The sequence below is a fragment of the Bufo gargarizans genome, chromosome 8 (assembly GCF_014858855.1).
Source record: "Bufo gargarizans isolate SCDJY-AF-19 chromosome 8, ASM1485885v1, whole genome shotgun sequence".
NCBI lineage: Eukaryota > Metazoa > Chordata > Amphibia > Anura > Bufonidae > Bufo > Bufo gargarizans.
This window is the reverse complement of record NC_058087.1, coordinates 150,315,343-150,335,688: the sequence shown is the minus strand read 5'-3', so window position 1 is coordinate 150,335,688 and position 20,346 is coordinate 150,315,343. Positions and strand designations below refer to the sequence as shown.

General features: G+C 46.3%; 1 protein-coding gene across 2 annotated transcripts in view; it reads right to left on the bottom strand.

Moving 5' to 3' along the window:
* LOC122945702 (bifunctional apoptosis regulator-like) overlaps positions 1-20,346 on the bottom strand; it is a 106,033-nt gene that overhangs the window by 40,804 nt on the left and 44,883 nt on the right. Inside the window, exons 3-5 of one of the 2 annotated variants that reach the window (XM_044304857.1) lie at positions 11,397-11,610; positions 10,024-10,193; positions 8,094-8,226 (exon numbers count right to left, since the gene is read on the bottom strand). In XM_044304857.1, coding sequence (XP_044160792.1) covers positions 8,094-8,226; positions 10,024-10,193; positions 11,397-11,610 — 517 coding nt within the window. The remainder of the gene's footprint in view (positions 1-8,093; positions 8,227-10,023; positions 10,194-11,396; positions 11,611-20,346) is intronic. The other variant, XM_044304858.1, reaches the window with a different exon arrangement.

Below are 20,346 nucleotides of genomic sequence, written 5' to 3'. Positions count from 1 at the left end.
AAGCCACTGGTGTGTAATCGTTTCACTTCCTCGGTTCCTCGGCCTCGTCCGGTCCAAGTGGGCAATCGTGAGGAGTATGAGGTGAGCAATATCCTGGACTCACGCCTGGTCCGCGGTCGGGTGCAGTTTTTGGTCCATTGGCGTGGTTATGGTCCAGAGGAGCGTTCCTGGGTTCCCTCCGCAGATGTCCATGCTCCTGCCTTGCTCCGAGCCTTCCACGCACGCTTCCCTCAGAAACCGTTCTTTACTCCGCGGAGGAGGGGCCCTTGAGGGGGAGGTACTGTCATGGTCTTACCTTCTTGCTGTTCTCCTTCGTTTGACATGTGCTGGCGGCCATCTTGGTTTCTGGGTTTCTTGTAGCCTCCCACCCTGCGGCTTCTCCTTCCCACTGGGAGGAGCTGGATGCCTAGCTCATATATATAGGAGGTCTGTGGCTTCAGTTCCTTGCTTGGTCCTCCTGTGTTCACATGCTTCTAAGACTGCTGCTGCTTCTGGTTCCTGATCCTGGCTTCGTCTGACTACCCTGCTGGCTCCTGATCCAGGCTTCGTCTGACTACCCTGCTGGTTCCTGATCCAGGCTTCGTCTGACTACCCTTCTGGTTCCTGACCTCTGGCTTCGCAAGACCCTGCTTCAGTTTAGCCACCCGTTTGGACTTTTGCCCACAGCTTGATTTTCAATAAAGCCTTCTTATTTCCACTTATCTCTTGTTGTACGTCTGGTTCATGGTTCCTTGACACTGAGAGAGTAGTGGATGCATGGAATAGCCTTCCTGCAGAAGTGGTAGCTGCAAATACAGTGAAGGAGTTTAAGCATGCATGGGATAGGCATAAGGCCATCCTTTATATAAGATAGGGCCAGGGGCTATCCATAGTATTCAGTATATTGGGCAGACTAGATGGGCCAAATGGTTCTTATCTGCCGACACATTCTATTGTTCCACTGTTAGATCACTTTGCCATTTGGAATATAACTGCAGTGGGTGGGCCTTGTGTAACGCCTCCATTAAGCTCAGATAGAATGAGGAGATCACCCCTCTTGTATCCCCTTGGGAGGTAATATGAGTAATAATCGAATGCGAATCAGCAGGGACTATTTTCTCCTTACGGTCTTGTATTTGTATAGCATGCCGTACCTGAAGGTAGACATAAAATAACGTCTTAGGCAGACCAAACTCCTGCTGTAACATATTAAAGGATTTAAGACAGTTATTCTCATATAGTGACACACTCATTAAGACCATAGACATCCCATACTTTCACGTTGTTACCGTATTTAGTACCTTGTACAGGTAATTAGGCCAGATCAGGGTAAGTTGTGTATACCCTTGGATTCCTACAATCTCTTTAGCTTTTTACCATACTGCGTGTAATACCATATTGCCTACCCTTGTCATAGAAAACTCTGCCCTCCAAAGCTGCCATTAGGTTCTTAGCATGGATAAGCTGCTGAACAACTTGCCCAGCAGTGTTCAACCCATCTACTTCTCCCCATCCTCAAGGATGCTGTAATTGGGCCGCTATATAATACATCCGTGGATAGGGGACACTCCACCCCCCCTGGGTTTTGGATCTACACAGCACCGCAAGTTTAATTCGGGGTGTTTTTTATTTCCAGATGAGGTCTTGGAATATTGCATTAATAGAATTAAATATTCTTAAGGGGATCCAGGACGGGGAGTTATGTAAAATGTACAAGAGCTGTGGCATAAGGATCATTTTTAACAAGTTGGTACGACCAATAAGTGACAATGGGAATTTAATCCATACTTGGATTTTCCGTCTGAATTTATCCAGTAGCGGTAATTAATTCAAACGGAAAAAATCTCGAGGATCTGCCGATACCTGTATGCCCAGATACTTAAAGGAGGGTACAATCTGCAAGCCCGCGGTAAAACTATGGTCTGTCTGTGCAGTATTTCCCAAAAGCATTAGCACTGACTTTGTCCGATTAATAGTCAAGCCAGATAGACGCCCAAAATCATTAATGATTTGCATAGCTGCTGGTAGGGAGGAGGTCCAGTCCTCAAGAAATAGCAAAAGGTCGTCCGCATAGAGAGCAACCTTTTCTGTTATTGACCCACAAGCGATACCCTTCACCGTTTCTGCTTTACGGAGAGCCTCTGCCAAAGGTTCCACCGCGATTGCGAACAATAGCGGTGAAAGAGGGCACCCCTGTGTAGTCCCCCTGTGCAGTTCAAAGGAGTCAGAAAGATTGCCATTCACCTGTATTCTAGCAGTAGGACGTGCATATAGTAACTGTACCCAATTAATAAACCCTAACCCAAATCCCATGGCCTTCAGTACAATAATGAGGTATCGCCACTCCACACTGTCGAATGCTTTGGCTGCATCCGACGCATGAATTTGGCCCTCCTGAATACTCAGGTACAGTCGCCTAATATTCACAGCCGTTGACATGTTGGGTATGAATCCGGCTTGATCAGAGTGGATTACAGACTTAATCACAAGGTTCAAACGGTTAGCCAATACCTTCGCCAACAGTTTGATGTCCACCTGCAATAGGGAAATGGGTCGGTAAGATTCTGCCTCTAGGACGTCTTTCCCAGGTTTTGGGATAACTACAATAATGGCCTCATTCATAGAAAGCTGGCAGGGCCTTACTGGTATGAGCCTCTTTAAATACTTCTAACTGGGGCAGGTGTACTGAGGATTAGGTTTTATATACTTCAGCTGGTAGTCCATCCCTCCCAGAGGCTTTATTATTGGACATGTCTCGCAGTGCTATTTCTAATTCCATAAGGGAAATGGGGGCATCTAATTGAGATTGTTGGTCTTGTGTAAGAGTAGGGAGGTCAAGTGGGACCAGAAAGTCTTCCATCTGAGCCTCAGAGGCAGTAGTTTTGGAGGAGTATAAATTGGAGTAAAAGGAATACATGATCTCTATCACCTGCTCCGGGGAGGTGCATATCGACCCTACTGAATTATGCAGAGCTGGTATAAAGCTGGACTGATGTTGGGCCTTAGTTAAGAGAGCTAGCAATCTCTGTGTCTTTTCTCCCTCCTTATAGTACCGCTGTTTTTGAAAGAATCTCCTATTCTGCGCATTCACCAATAATCATTCAGCACCTTTTGGGCCTCACTCCACTTATTCTCATAATCTACAGATGGACTTAATATAAACTCAGCTTCAGTTTCCGCTACTTCTTGCGTCAGTCTTCTCACCTTTTCTCTAGTCTCCTTTTTTCTCCCATTAATCCTCGCTATGAGAATCCCTTGAAGAAAGTCTTTCAGCGCGTCCCAAACAATCATCCACGAGGCAGTAGGTAAATTAAAAGTGAAAAATTCTGCCAATTGTTGCTTAACATCTGATACATCTACTAGTATATGCAGCCAATTCGGGTTAAATTTTCAAAACCTGTCTCCCTGCTGCAAGCGCGGCTGTAAGGTAATGATTGTCAGTAACGGAGAATGATCAGACAGCCTCCTAGGGGGTAAGCAATATCTTGCATGAAATGGCCCATAGTCTCATTTCCTGGCACCAAATCAATTCTAGATAATGAGCCATACGAACTAGAGTGACAAGAATATTGTTGCACATCCGGATTTCTCATTCTCCAGAAGTCAAAAAGCGCCGCCTCCTGTATTAAGCGCGTAAAGGGAGTAATACCCTCACTTATCACAGAGGTTTGACTGAGCTTGTCTAATTTCTGACAGGGAACAGTATTAAAGTCACCAAAAAGTAAAGTGGGAACCTGTGGCAAGTCCGCGATAAAGGAGATCACTTTCCTTATCAGCGATGGTGAATAGGGCGGAGGGATATAGATCCCTATAAGAACGCATTCGACATTAAATAAAATGCAGTGCAGGTATACATATCTCCCTTCCTCATCAATTCTTTTGGTGATGCAGGTAAACTGAATATTTTTATGAATTAGAATGCTCACTCCCCTGGCGTATGAGGAATACGTGGCGTGGAAGCTATGTCCAGCCCAGAAAGGAGTGAGCAAGGGAGTTTCCTGCAAACAACATATTAAAGGCTGGTGCTGTCGTACACTGTCTAAAACTGCTTTTCTTTTGTTGGCGCCCTTAATCCCTCTCACATTCCAGCTCAGAAGATTTACGGAGCTAGCCATGGTCATCAAACATCAGCAAGTGACTAATTAAAGCGTACCTCTTATGAGCCCAATTTTCCCTAACCGCGACCCTTGGAACCCTCCCTATCCTCATCCCATGTAAACAATTGGAACTAAAGGACGGTTATCCTGCAGGATAACAGGCCGAACTGGATGGACAAAGTTTTTTTTTCGGCCTTGTGTACTATGTATGTATGTTACTGGCCGTACCAACAGGCCCCCGCAAAAACTCCCATGACAGGACCGTGGGATCAGTAATCAAAACCCGTCAGCACCACCGGGTCCAGCCCCATAGTTGACTACCCCGTGAGGGGAGTGGTAGTAAAATACAAAGGTAAAACTTTTAAACCATGTAACACAGAACAATTTAAATAGAATCTGCAATCATTGGGGCCTGTAGAGTCCTTGGACCCACCGCTATCACCCCCTCGGACTATGCAATTTCAATATAATCTCAAACCTAGTCATATTATATGAATCCCTAATATCTTTTGTTAGAAAGGGAGAACAGTGCCATCAAAACGGAAACTTTAGTGCATAGCAGCATAAACATTCAAGAACACATTCTCATGCATGCATTCAGTACAATATACTCAAGTATTCAACGGCGATCAGAAGAGAGAATAATTCAGTCCCCATCTGCCTGTGGTTCCGCCACACTTAGTTGCCGCTCATGACGATCTAGCCATCTCATTGCTTCTCTTGGGTCTTCAAAAAAGTGTGGTAGTACCTAAGGCAACTACTCTCAATTTTGCCGGATAAAGCATAGAGTAGGACACGTTGAGAACTCGCAGGCGACGTTTTATATCCATGAATTTCGCCCTTTTCTGGACCTCAAGAGAATAGTCAGGAAAGAGTGACACCTTCTGGCCGTTAATAGACATTGCAAGCATTTCACAAGCTTTTCTGAGAATAATGTCCTGGTCCTTTATAATGGAGTATTTTCATGAGCACTGGTCTGGGTGGGGCACCTGGTGGTAGGGGCTGGGTCGGAACCCGATGCGCTCTTTCCACAGCGAAAAGCGGAGTGAGGGATTCTGCCCCGAATTGCTCTTTAATCCAATTTTCTAAGAAATCAGTAGGGTTCGGCCCTTCTACTTTTTCTGGTACTCCCACAATACGCACATTATTTCTGCATAGACGATTTTCCAAGTCATCCTGTTTGGCCGCAATAACATCTAGCTTACGTTGTTCACTCGTTTCCCTTCTGAGAGGTGGTATGGCGTCCTCCAGATCCCCCATGCGACCTTCTAGAGCAGTAGTACGTTCCGCCAACTGTTTTAAATCATTGCGCACTATAGACACGTCCTCTTTAATAGTACCCACTTGCATTGTGAGAGCGGTTAAGGACTTACTGCATTTATTGATGGCTCGCAGGACGTCCTTAAGAGTAGGTTCTTCTGGCTCTAGGTCTGCATCCATCTCAGCTCTGTTTTTATAACTTAGCAAGGATTCACTTGTGTCAGAGACATGCCTGGCTGCAGTGCCTTCAGCAGAATCTTCTTCTTCCTCTGAATCAGTGGGAGGATGTTGCCTGTTGCCACCGCTGTTCTTTACTGGGGTTGAGGCTGCATTACGGGCATACTTGCCCAGCTTAGGGCTCTTTCAAACCTGCGTTCTTGTCTTCCGGCATAGAGTTCCGTCGTCGGGGCTCTATGCCGGAAGAATCCTGATCAGGATTATCCCCATGCATTCTGAATGGAGTGAAATCCGTTCAGGATGCATCAGGATGTCTTCAGTTCCGGAACGGAACGTTTTTTGGCCGGAGAAAATACCGCAGCATGCTGCGCTTTTTGCTCCGGCCAAAAATTCTGAAGACTTGCCGCAAGGCCAGATCCGGAATGAATGCCCATTGAAAGGCATTGATCCGGATCCGGCCTTAAGCTAAACGTCGTTTCGGCGCATTGCCGGATCCGACGTTTAGCTTTTTTAGAGTGGTTACCATGGCTGCTGGGACGCTAAAGTCCTGGCAGCCATGGTAAAGTGTAGCGGGGAGCAGGGGAGCAGCATACTTACCGTCCGTGCGGCTCCCGGGGCGCTCCAGAGTGACGTCAGGGCGCCCCACGCACATGGATGACGTGCTCGCATGGATCCGGATCCGTCTTCAAATGCTTTCAGTACACTTGCGTTTTTCCAGATACGGCGTGTAATTCCGGCAAGTGGAGATCCGGATCCGGACAACGCAAGTGTGAAAGAGGCCTTAGCTGCTGCTTCCCGCTGAACCTCCCTAGCGCGCTCTCGGCGCCTCAGCGTGTCAGATCCGGCGCCATCTTGGATATCCCTGTTGGCGCTTTTGGCTCCTCTCCGGACGGTCATTTCTCCTCCTGCTGCAATATTACAGGTACTGGAGGACTCAGGGCACCGTTAGGCAGACTTTGGGGATCCAAATATAGTAACTGGGGTGGTTTGTCAGGATAAACTGCAGAGGAGGTGCGGAGCTCACCGGACCTGCGGCCGCTCACATGCTCGGCTAGCCACGCCCCCCCAGACATTACATCTTCAATATAATACAGGGATATACAGAGGGAGGGGAGAGGCCTGAAATTTGGTTGCTGATGATGTCATCCTGTAGTTCACAGGAAGAGACGGATTTCCTGTTTACACATTACAGCAAGCGATGGACTGCTACTTACAGTTGTGTTCAAAATGTTCAAAATAATAGTAGTCAGACATTACTAACCTGATCAGTCACTGTTTTTGGTAGAAATTATATTTCTACATGGCAAATAATTTACTAGCAGGTGTAGTAGAGTAATAGAAATCCAACAGACCCAGCAGTCATGACATGCATGCTGCTGATTTTGTGTAATTAAATCACTAATTGAAAGGAGCTTTTTCAAAATAATAGCAGTGTGGAGTTTAATTAGTGAGGTCATTCATTCTTTGAAAAACAGGTGGCAGTTATTGCCCTTATTTAAGGAAGGAAGGCAGCAAATGTTGTACATGCTGGTTACAGTGCATTTCTCTCTGAAATTCTGAGGAAAATGCGTTGTTCCAAACATTGTTCAGAAGAACAGCGTACCTTGATTAAAAAGTTGATTGGAGAGGGCGAAAACATATAAAGAAGTGCAGAAAATGATAGGCTGCTCAGCTAAAATGATCGCAAATGTTTTAAAATGGCAACCAAAACCTGAAAAACGTGGAAGAAAGCTAAAAACTACCATTCAAATGGATAGAAGAAAAGCCAAAATGGCAACGACTCGCCAACAATCAGTTCCAGGAAGATCAAAGAAGGTCTAAAGTTACCTGTGAGTACTGTTACAATTAGAAGATGCCTATGTGAAGCCAAGCTATCTGCAAGAAGCCCCTGCAAAGTCCCACTGTTGTAAAAAAGACATGTGCTGAAGAGGTTACAATTTGCCAAAGAGCACATTGACTGGCCTAGAGACATTTTGTGGACTGATGAAAGTAAGATTGTTCTTTTTGGGTCTAGTGGCCGGAGACAGTTTGTCAGACAACCCCCAAACACTGAATTCAAGCCACAGTACACTCTGAAGACAGTGAAACATGGTGGCGCAAGCATCATGATATGGGGATGCTTCTCATACTACGGTGTTGGGCCTATTTATCGCATACCAGGGATCATGGATCAGTTTGAATATATCAGAATACTTGAAGAGGTCATGCTGCATTATGCTGAAGAGGAATAGCCCTTGAAATGGGTGTTCCAACAAGACAACGACCCCAAACACACCAGTAAACGTGCAACATCTTGGTTCCAGACCAACAAGATTGACGTTATGGAGTGGCCAGCTCAATCCCCGGACAAAAATAGGACATGCCCTTTTTTTTTTTGCAGGGCCACGGAACGGAAGTGGAAGGAAGCCTCCTCAAGCGGCACATCCTATAGTTGGTGAAGAAAACTTGCTGCAGAGGTCCAGAAACCATTTGTCTTATACCAATCACAGAACACAACAGACAACATTATCTCATATACAGTAGTAGAAGAACCTTCACTTGTGCCAATTACATCATATGACAGTGGACAAAGTGCTCTACCTTATTCTGAGGTAGCTTCACCCCAAGTGTCTTCACTCTTTCCAGCTCCATGATGATGGATTTCCTGTGACTGCTGCTCTCTATACTGTATGGCTCTTTTGAAAACTCATCCTCAGACAGTGTCAGTAGTAGCCTGTTAATAAAAGTAGAAATCAGCAGTTCTTCAAAGCCAAAAATACAACCTGTATCTACCCTCAAAAAGTTATAGCAATGATAACACAAGTGCACAAACTCCATGTAGGTTTCCCTATACAGCTTTAAGGCTATGTACAGTACACCTTAAAGCCTCATGCACATGACCGTTGTTGTGTTCCGTGTCCGTTGTTCCGTTTTACATGATTTTCTGCAGACCCATTGACTTTCAATGGATCCGTTGAAAACTCAGATAATGCACCATTTGTCATCCGCGTCCGTGATCCGTGTTTCCAGACCTGTCCTATTTTTTTCACGGACAATGGTTCGCGGACCCATTCAAGTCAATGGGTCCGTGAAAAAACACGGATGCACACAAGATTGTCATCCGCGTCCGTTTTTTTCCTATCATTTGCATGGCAAACTAAACTTAGATTTTTTTTTTACTTTCCTTCATGTTTGGAGATCCTCCAAAAATAAAGGAAGACACACGGAAACAAAAACGAACATGGATCACGGAACAACGGAACCCCTTTTTGCAGACCGCAAAAAATACTGTCGTGTGCATGAGGCCTAAGAGGCAATTTTTTAGAAGGGCAGGTTTTATTTCACGGTAATCACTAACGAACATTCGTAGTAACGCTTGTTAGCAATCATCTGGCAGTCTGAGGCCTCATGCACATGGCCGTTGTGTGCCTGTGGCCATATTGCGACCCGCATATGGCCGGTTAACAATACACGGCCACCGGCCCGTGTGCACTACACATCACGGATGCGGACCCATTCACATGAGGAAAGGAAGCATGGATCAAAGTGCTTCCGTGGTGTTTCTGGCCGTGCCTCCGCACCGCAAAAAATAGAACTTGTTCAATTTTTTTGTGGTGCAGACGGATCATGAACCCATTCAAGTTGAATAGGTCTCGATCCGTCCCGGCCGCCGCAAATTGCGGTTCCCAATGCACGGTACAGACGCACAACGGTCTGTGCGTGAAGCCTAATACTGCCTCCAACTGCTCGTTCATTGGGCAATTTAGATCGTTCAGCATGTTGAAAGATCTGGAATTGCTGGAAGCAGATTGTGCTGTGTAATCATGATCTGCCACCGGCACACGGCTGTCCTGCATGGGGACGAGCGCTGGCATAGCGAACACTCCTCCCCATGCTGCAGAGGACATCGCTGCATGTAATAACAGCAGTGTCCTCTGCTAGCTATCTGGCGACTGCCAACTTGCAGCATCAGGGTGTCTAATTCTATGATAACTTTCCCTTTGTGCTGGTCATCTAATAACCCTCATCTCTAATTTGCTAAGAGGTCATAAAACACTTGTGGAAGCCACATTCTTATCAGTAAGATAATGATTGAGCTATAGTAGTATTTATAATGTCAGAGATCAGAGAGAATCCCCTCAGATTAGCTGGGTGACAGAGCAGAGAGAAAATTCATATCCCTCTATTAGAACATCTCAGCCCTGTACAGAAAAAGGGCTCCATATTTGTAATAAAGACCAATTTAAAAAAATATTTTTAGCTCACAATCAGATCTGGCCACAGAAATCGTATCAAGTGGCCACATGTGGATTAGCCACATTGAATGGACCTAAATTTGTGTGCAGATCTGCGACATATGAAACTGTAAATCTGCAGCTGATTTTTTTTAGATGTAAATATCCACTGTGTGAACAAACCCTAAGGGAATCTGTCACCAGGCCACAAGGAATATAATCCAACAAGTGTACTAGTACTACCAGTGAGTGGAACCACAACATTTATTTCCAGTAATCTATACCAATATTCTCACCTTCCATTTACCATTCCAGATAAAAATCTGTCTTTGTAATGGGACGTCCATGGACCCAACTGTTCAAGCCAAAGGACTACCTCTTCAGGGGTACACTTGATCACTGGTTTGTGGACCGAGAAGTCATGTTCAGATTCGCGGTAGCTCCAGTGACACAGCAGTAACATAATCTGAGACACAATCAATGAAAAACCATTAACAGAATACAGAATAACCTTTCCTTGGCAACATTGGCTTCACACAATGTGCTCCTTCCATATAAAATGGCAGGTTGGGTTTATAGTGTTATAAATATAAGAGACAACCCCTTTGAGAAAGCTGATGACTCAGGGCCTAGTCCCAGCACCATGACAAGTGGAATACTTCTTAGTGGCCAGTCTGATAACTGGCCGTCCTTATAATCTGAGGCCCAAGTCTGCCAGAACAGGAGATTGAGATTTGTGCTCACCAGGATAACAGCAAGTCTTACAGAGGAGTCCTCTGTTCTGATTCATAGAGATGTCCATATGTCTAATGTATTTAAGAGAGATGGTTCTAGGCAAGTAACATAGCCCCTCTTCACTGCTGTATACGAGTCCCTGAAGAGCTGGTGCAGAGGATGGGAGTGGTAGTGATCACTAGAGATCGGTGCACTGGAAAAGTAGAACTGAAGAACAAGGCCAGAGTAAATGTATAAAAGTTTCTCTTTACGTAGTGCAAAATGTAACTCGTGTCACTTGTAGGCACTTGTGGACAAAGGTGTCCAATCTGTGATACAGGATTGAAGTTAATATAGCCTGGTGGTTATTTTAGGTGATGGGTGTCTGACCTGTTTCCCTCACCAGCAACAGGGTCTGTGAAGCTGTTGATCATTCTGCTGCTTTTGGGAAAGCTGTATCTTGACTATGGAAATCTTCCTGGAGTAAGGGTCTCGCAGGAGAACTGGTTATGGTCCCTTGGAGAAGGAGCTCTGGCACATGCTTCCTTCCTCCTTGCTCATTATTTCAACTCTCCCTCCTGGAAGTAGGATCAGCTCACTCCTACCAAGAGGAAAGGGACAGAGTGCTTACCCCTGTATCTTCCAACTTTTGCCAACCATACGTCTTTTTGTCCTAGGAGCAGGAGTAATTAGACATGCTTCCTCACTGTCCTAGCTAACACTTCCCTCTCCTGGTAAGAAATAGGACCAGTCCACTTCTACCAAGAAGGGAGGAATAGGGTTGTTATTCCTATTCCTGATGCCAGCCATACCTCACCTGCTGGTGTACAGTGCAAACATTACATAACATTATATAACAAACCAAACTTTGCAAATACACCCAGATCTGGGGTACTGCATACGCACAATACAAGATGGGATGTATATAAAGACATTACAAATGACTGTGTTATACCTGAGGGTTACTTACTGCTACTCCAGTTAATATAGTTATCAAGTGGTCACCTCCGTCCCTCTGGTGGTTAGCCTGCTTTTCCCTGGAACTTAACTGATTCTGTTCATTCCCATACTGATTGAAGACCTGCAGGGCTCTGACAATGTCAATGTTCTGCTCAACGGCCTCATATTTTTCTTTTATGGTATCAGGAAACAGTTTTTTAATGACTTCCCTGAAAAACAAAATATCAACCAAGAGGTCGTTACAAGATTCACAAAGAAAACGTAGCATTGTGCATTACAGCAGTCATTAAATAATCTGGTATTTGGTCTGTATCATTTCAGAATATAAGACAAATTTAAACCTCTGGGAGCCCTTTCCAATATTTTCCATACATAGGTTCTGTCTCACTGGAGTCCATGTAATATTTAGTCATTTGTACTAATTGCTCCCTTAGCATTGGACTCCAACTATGTACATGTTAAAATGTTTAAAGCGACCCTCCGTTTACAATCCTGCTGGTCCAGCCCTGCATTTGATTGGCCAGAGTGCACATGTAAGTAGTGCTGGCAAGTCTGAGGGCAGTAGAAAGTCAGACTAACTAATGCACAGCATACACCTGGCCAATGGCCTCATCCCACATCTGTTTTTGATTGAGAAAAGTTACAAATCCACAAGATTTGCAACTTTTCAATGCATTTGTGATTATTCTAGTCGCAATATGCATTTTACTGTGCTCTTGCCAAGTTTACGGTGGCGAGGGCATGCAAAGGGCAGGGCCATTCATCATTACCAAAAACTGTGTAAATAATGACTGAAAACTACAGCAACTCCGAGCTGCCATATATTTTACTCCGACACATGGAGAGCCGGAGGAGGCAGATAATTTATTAAGATGCCTGCCATTAGTTATAAATTACCTGCCTCCTCTTCTAGCAGGCTCCGGCCTTTATAAACCGAGGCCTAAATGTATTTGACATCGCTGTAATTGTGCAGACCCAAAGAGTAAAGTTATTTAAAAGGTTTGTCATCAGAAAAATCGTTATGTATCTGGCTGACATTAGCGATGTGCTAATGTCAGCAGAACATAACTGTATGATTTTTACCTCCCTGCCTGCCGCCGTTTCCTCAAAATAAAGACTTTTATAATATGCTAATGACCCTCTAGGTGCTACTGCGGTGTTGCTGCAGCACCTAGAGGCTCCATCTGCTCACCCTTTGGCACGCCCATGTCCAGTTGATTGACGTCCTAGTTCTCTTCAGTGCCTCGTAAATCCCGCGCCGTCCCGTTTAGTATTCGGCACAGGTACAGAGAGTGAAGCCGGCAGCAGGAGAGCATCCTTCACTCACTGCGCCTCCCCCGGGGCACTGAGGAGAACTAGGACGTGAGGAGAACTCGGCGGGCGGGGATCGGAACCCAGTGCCGGCTCAAATCATTGAGCAGGCACCTTGGCTAAATGCGAGGGGGTGGTCCTGTGACCCCCCCGTGTAGGCCATCGCGGCAAACTGCAGGTCAATTCAGACCTGCGGCTTGATGCGTTACGGGTTATTCGGGTCTCTGGGGACCCGATAACCCGGAACAGGATGGTGATCGGTGGTGTGATAATACACCACCAATCACTATCCTTAGATCCTGAGAGGTGATGGTGACATCACCTCTCAGGATCGCTCTCATTGGTCGGCTGGGCGGGCGGTTCATTCAAATTATCGCAGCGCTCTTCTCCTCTCTTCAAATTATCGCAGCGCTACATCGTGTCTCAGAGCCAGCACCCCCCATCTGTTCAGAGCCCAGGATCCAGCCAGCAACTCATCTGTACCCCAGCACCACCAGGTATTTAGGGGAAGGCTAGAGACAAGTTATATTAGGCAGGGATATTTAGGGAAAGTTAGCTGAAGAAAAAAAAAAAAAAACTTTTTTGGGGTGCAGGAAGTTTTTTATTTCTTCGGACAGTTGATCAGCCATTTAGAATTTTTCACTTTTTTTTAGTTAGTCTTTATTTTTTTCATCTGTTAGGTTTAGGGTGATTTCACGAACACCCGTGCCCCCAAACACATGCACAGCAAATAAAGATTTACACGCACACACACACGCAGACACACACTCCCGCCGGATGTTCTCGGCCGAGGAGGCATACGCTTAGCTTGCCTTTGAGTCCGAGAGTCCCAGTGAGGACGAGGATGACCCCACTTTCCTTTTGTCATCCGCGTCCTCCTCATCATCTAGCGATGATGATGAGCCCCCAAGGTGGCAGAGACGCCGCCAGGCGGAAGGGGACCGCCATGCTAGGGACCCTGTGGCCCACCTTAGTACGAGCAGCTCTGGGGCTCGTACTAGATTTCCGGCCCACCAGTTAAATGCACCGGAGCCCCCTGTCGGTGAACTTGTCTGGTATACCCAAGAGCATTATGAGCCAGTGAATCCTGATTTTGTAGGCCAATCAGGTATCCAGATTTCCACAGTGGGCTTCACTGAATATGACCTTTTTAGTCTTTTTTTCAGTGACCACTTTGTAAATCTAATGGTGGAGCAAACAAACCAGTACGACCAACAGTTTGTTGCTCAACACGCGGGCTTCTTTTTGGCCAAGGCACGGTGGCTGGACTCTGGTCAGTGCAGCCGAGATGAGGACATTTTGGGGCCTCGTGCTGCATATGGGCCTAGTCAAGAAACCTAGTGTCAGGCATTACTGGAGTGGGGACGTCCTCTACCAGGCCCAACTTTACAGTACGGCCATGACACGCTCCCGGTTTTAGGTCATCCAGAAATGCCTGCATTATTCAGATAATGCAGCATGTCCCCCCCCCCAAGGAGATCCTGCCTATGACCGTACAAAATTAGGCCGGTCATCAATCACTTTGGGGCCAAATTTGTACAGGCCTATGTACCTGGAAGGGAGGTTGAGGTTGATGAGTCTCTCATTGCATTCAAGGGGAGACTCCTTTTCCGCCAGTATGTTCCCTCTAAGCGGGCGAGGTATGGCGTGAAGCTGTACAAACTTTGTGAGAGTACCTCAGGGTACACTTACAGGTTGCATGTGTACAAGGGGCGAGATTCCCGTATTCAACCCCCAGAATGTTCCCCCACTCTGGGTGTTAGCAGGACCTTATGTACCCACTGCTAGATAAGGGTTACCACCTGTACGTGGATAACTTTTATACTAGTATCCCCTTGTTCCAGTCCCTTGCCGCCAGATCCACGTCCGCTTGTGGGACCGTGCGGAAAAATCAACGCGGCCTCCCTACCTACCCCCTACAGGTACCTATTCTCAGGGGTGAGACCCGTGCCCTTACCAGTGGAAACCTGTTGCTGATCAGATATAAGGACAAGAGGGATGTACTGTCCACAATTCATGGTAACGGCATCACCCCTGTCCCTGTACGAGATACCGCAGCAACGGTCCTCAAGCCCGATTGTATCGTCGACTACAATCGGTATATGGGAGGAGTTGATCTCTCTGATCAAGTCCTCAAGCCATATAACGCCATGCGCAAAACCGGGGCATGGTACAAAAAAGTTGCGGTCTACTTGGTGCAGGTTGCCTTGTACAACTCTTTTGTGCTGTTCCGGAGCGCTGGCAACACAGGGACATTCCTTCAGTTCTATGAGGCAGTCCTCAAGGCCCTGATCTTTTCTGACAGGGAAAGAACAGGCCGTTACTGTAGGCGCCCGAATCGTCCACTTTGCAGGTGTGGTCCCCCATACTGGAAAGAAGGGACAGACCCCCAAAAAGTGCAGAGTGTGTCACAGAAGGGGGATACGGAAGGACACCACTACTCAATGTGACACCTGCCCCGATCATCCGGGCCTCTGCATTTTTGGTTGCTTCAGGAAGTACCACACTTCCATGGAGTACAAAATTTATATCCCAATTTAGCCACTGACAATCGGATAAAAAACTGGTTCTCAGACTTGAGACACTAAAACAAAAATGTAAAAAAAAAAATATATATATTATTTAGTAAAGCTAAAATAAATAAAAAGTAGACATATTAGGTATCGCCGCATCTGTAATAATCTGCTCTATAAAAATACCCCCCCTAACCCCTCAGATGAACACAGTCAAAAAAATTAAATAAAAACCTTGTAAAAAAAGGTATTTTTTTGTTGCCTTACATCACAAAAATTGTAATAGCAAGCGATCAAAAAGTCATATGCCCCTCAAAATAGTGCCAATTAAACCATTCTCTCATCCGGCTAAAAATTAGCCCCTACCTAAGATAATCGGCTAAAAACTAAAATAAATATATGACTCCTAGACTATGGAGATACTAAAATGTTTTTTCTTTTGTTTATAAAAAGATAATATAGTGTAAAACATAATAAAATGAAAAAAAGACATATTAGGTATCACCGCGTCTGTAAGAATCTGCTCTATAAAAATACCCCCCCCCCCAACCCCTCAGATGAACACGGTAGAAAATAAAAAATTAAAACGGTGCCAAAAATTTTTGTAAAATTTTCCATTTTAATCCATTTTTTCCAGTAACAAAGCAAGGGTTAACAGCCAAACAAAACTTAATATTTATTACACTCATACTGCAGTTTACAGAAACACCCCATATGTGGTCGTACACTGCTGTATGACCAAACGGCAGGGCGCAGAAGGAAAGGAACGCCATATGGTTTCTGGAAGGCAGATTTTGATAGCCATTTTTTTTTTTTTGGGCACCATGTCCCATTTGAAGCCCCCCTGATGCACCCCTAGAGTAAAATCTCCATAAAAGTGACCCGATCTAAAAAACTACACCCCTCAAGGTATCCAAAACTGATTTTACAAACATTGTTAACCCTTTAGGTGTTCCACAAGAGTTATTGGCAAATGGAGATTACATTTCAGAATTTCTATTTCTGGTAACCTTGCCTCACAAAAATGTAATATAGTGTAAGGGATCGCTTCTTTTTGGGGGTCATTCTCACAGATATGACTTTAGGACACCAGGTTTCAGGTCCAAACCGTGCATTTATTGTGCACACTCCAACCAATACAGGTTATCATGAAGTCGCAGCTTCACCTAACACATGTGACAGCCACATAAAATAATAAACACTTGCCCGGCTAGGCTCTAACTAACACAGAGTTTCCTGACTTACCCAAGTCCTTGTTCACACCCTGTGAACACAAGCGGCTTTCTCAGCCAATGTCCCACAGCCTCCTGGCTGTACAAAGCACAGCACGCCCACTGCCTCCAGTCCAGTGTCTCAGCACATATGGGGAATAGTGGTCTCTCAGCCCTCCTGGCTTGGACCACACAGAGCCTCCAGGCCCCTGTCCACAGGCAACACACTCCCCCCTTGCTGACACCCTGGGAGGTGCTTTGTGCCAGCCCGAATACTTCCAGCTGGTCTCACCTGTGGTGGAATAAGAGTGTGGACCGAACTATTCACCCCTTCCTTGCCTCTAACCTGCGTGAGACCTGTCACTGTCTCACATATCCCACCCCTTTGTTCAAGCCCGTGAGGGTGAACACCTGCATAACCACGGGAGGCTGGTGGGAGGGCATCCACCTGGCCTGGACGTGGGGAACAGCCACCCACCCTGCTCTTTGGCTGTTCCCAATAAGAACCGGCCCAGATTGGCTTTACAGCCACACTAAGTAACACAGTGTCAGCGAGCACTAGCTGCCGCTGACACATAAAATTGCTGGTTCTTATTTCACCGAGGCCAGGAACCTCTGTGACACGTACCTTCCCTTTGTTCTGCCAGACTTACGCCAGCAGAGCTTAGTTTATCACTAAAACCAACATCTTGCCTAACCGAAACTGCCTAAAGGCCTCATGTGCCCATCTCATGACCAGATACTCTTTTCCTACTTTTTCCCGAGTGATAATGATGCGCTGTCATATATTTTGATCTCTCTCTCTCTTTTTAGATCCTCTGGCTCCTGTACATGCGCCTCACGTCCTTTCTTGGACTGCTGCAGCTCTTGCCTGAACTGTTCCCAGTCATGGTCATATCCCGACACTTTCTCCTTTGCTTTGCAGGGCTTCTTCAGCAGAGCATGCTTGCCCCTACTCTTTTACGTGCATCTGGGTCACTTCTTCCTTCTTTCCAGCAGTAGTTACCCCAGCTACTATGGCAGTTTTAGAGACCTCTGCTTCTTTAGCGGCTTTTTCCACTTCAGCCGCGGCTCCCTTTGACTTAACTTTGGTCTCTGTAGCACCTGGGGACTTCACGTCAACCAACACATCGGCCTTAACTTTTTCAGTCTTTGTCTTCTTGAAGTCTCCAGTCTCTTTGACCGCCTACTCATCCTTCTCTGACATGGCACCATACACTTGCCCTGTTAACCCCTCCCCCTCTTTCTCATCGAGGCAGGAGGCACCAGGGTCTTCAGCAAACTCCTCGTCTTCTGTCATTTTCTCCAGAGGCTCACCCAGGACACTGGTCTCCTTTTTGGGAGGAGTCAGGAGAGACAGCCCATCGTAATAGCCCAGATCTGCATACTGGTCATCCATCTCCTCATATTTCTTCCCCAGCAGGCAGCTGGCTACTTGGAAGGCCTTGTAGGCGGAGGGGATGTCTTTTGCGACCTGGTCCTGGTTACACACTGTCATGAGACTCTTGGCCTCTGCATCGACATCAGCCCCATCAACTGGTTCAGCCGATACCTTTTCCACCTTCTCTGCCTTGGCCAGCACCCTGGCACCACCATCTCCAGACCCACTCTTACCAGGCTCTGACTTCTTGGCACCTTCCAGAGGATCTTCCTCTTCCGGTCTCTCACTTCCTTCCACCTGCTGTGCAGGAGCACGCTTAGGCTTCTCCACCTCATAGATGGCATCTTTTGAGCTCATGAGAGCTTCCATCTCTGCTCTGAGTTGCTTGTTCAGCCTCTCTAATTAATTTCGCTCCTCAAGCACTTCTTCAAGGGCTCTAGCCAAGGAGAGGGCCTTGGACTCTTTCTCCCAAGCATCAGCCTCCGCTCGGTCACGTTCTTCGGCATATCGAGCCGATATGTATTTCTCTTCAACTAAGAGCTGGCCAAACTTCTTTTGTTTCTTCTCCAATCTAGATACAGTTTGCCTCTGGTGGTCCAGGTCCACCATGCGATCACATAACTCTTGATCAAGTTGAGCCATCCTGGCTTCTAAATGTCTTTTCTCCTCCAAGAGAGCAGATTTTTCTGAGGCGCTGTTTAGAACCTCATCAGCCAGCTCATCTCTTTCCTGCTCTGCATGAAGTCTGGATCGCTCAGAAGCTGCAAGTTCCTCTTGAAGTTGGAGAATTTCCGCTTCTATTAGTGACTCTAGTTCCTTCAGTTCATTCATCTCTTTCTGTGACTCCTCTGGAGATTCCTGCAGTTGATCTGCAAGAACTGCTAGCCCCATCTCTAGTGTATCTAGGGACTCTGCAGAGCGAGCGAAAACATCTTCAAGTTTGTAGCTGTACTGTCCTGTTAGGTCATCTACAACTGTCAGGATATGAGCTTCAGACACTAGGCTGTCACCCGACTGAACTCTCGTCTCATCAGATAGAACTGTCATCTGGTCGCTAGACTCGCCACTAGTAACCACTTTAGTTTTGCTGGGTCTTGACATGGTAGCCTCACTCTCTGAGTTCCTAACTGTCACGGCACATAGGCCACTTATACTGCTTGTGTCATTATTAACCCTGGCCTCTAGGGGCACCCCTGAGTCAATCCCCACCTGGGACATTTTATTAATCATAGAAACCTGTGGAGACTGCACATCCACCTCTGGTCCGTGTGGTACACCCTCTAGCCCCGCCACATTGTCTACAATGGGGTCTCCTATCGGTGTTTCTTCAACATTTATCAACACTTTTATATCAGACACATGTTTACAAACAGGGGAGCTTTTTCCCCAATCACAGCCTGCAAAGGAAAAGGCATGTCATTATTATCACATATATCACATGACTTCACATTTCCATTATGCATTTCGGCAAACATGGTACCATCACTGTTTTCAATGGTCCTTTCCCTTACACGTTCACTTAAAGGTACAGGTACAAGTTCTGCAGGAGTTTTTGCACGCTCTGCAGAAGTGTCTCCATTACTCCACAACTCCCAACATAAGGGAAGATTACACCCCAACACTCCCTCATGCATAGGCTTATCTGTAACATCAAGTTCATCAGTCTCATAGTTCTTATCCGCACGACTGTCCAGCACCTTTATTATTTTACCAGTCTCAGGTTTCAATATTGTGCTACCTCTTACCCGGGCTAGCATGGGATCCCGGATCCTTGTCATCCCAAAACTAGCTTTGGTCATGGGCAACTGAGGTAACACAGAAACCTTCTCCCCTGCAGGTTTCTGCGAGGGAGCAATTACAGCAGGCTTATCCGCCTGTTCAGACACAGTCTTTTCTCTGTGTGACTTATTACCTACCGGCCCAGCAGGTATCAACTGCCGCCGGCTCACTGTCACTGGCTCTGCCACATAGTTAATAACAGGAACAGTCTTACCCTTTGTAATCAACCATTCTGGTAAAGCAGTGACATTCTCTCCCGCGGACTCATCAAGGTTGTGGTTGCTCCTAGCAACAGCTTTACCGCACCTCCGCACTTCCTCTCTAGGACTCCGGACACAGTCGCAGGGAAGATATGCACTCCTCAGAACCGCACCGCTCTCCACCTCTTTGTCTTCCCGACGGTTGCCCTTGGCAACGGCACATATCTGCTGTTTATCGGATTCTCCAGGTACACAATTTGTAGCATTTTCTCCGCTCCACAGCTGCCAAAATAATGGGAAGTCTTTGCCAAGCACAAACTCCACTTCCAGGGTCTCACATTTTAAGAGCTCCCATTGCACAGGGCCATAGTCTGTTATAAAGGTCAGAGACACGGTGACATCTGTCTCTGGCCCTCTCTCCAGAAAGTCCAGCACTTCAGGCCTGACGCGACACACCTGCTGGCGGGCATCTAGAGTGACCCCCAGCGGGATTCCCCCAATCACTAACTCGCAGGATCTTTCTGTATCAGATCTTCTGACCTAACAATTA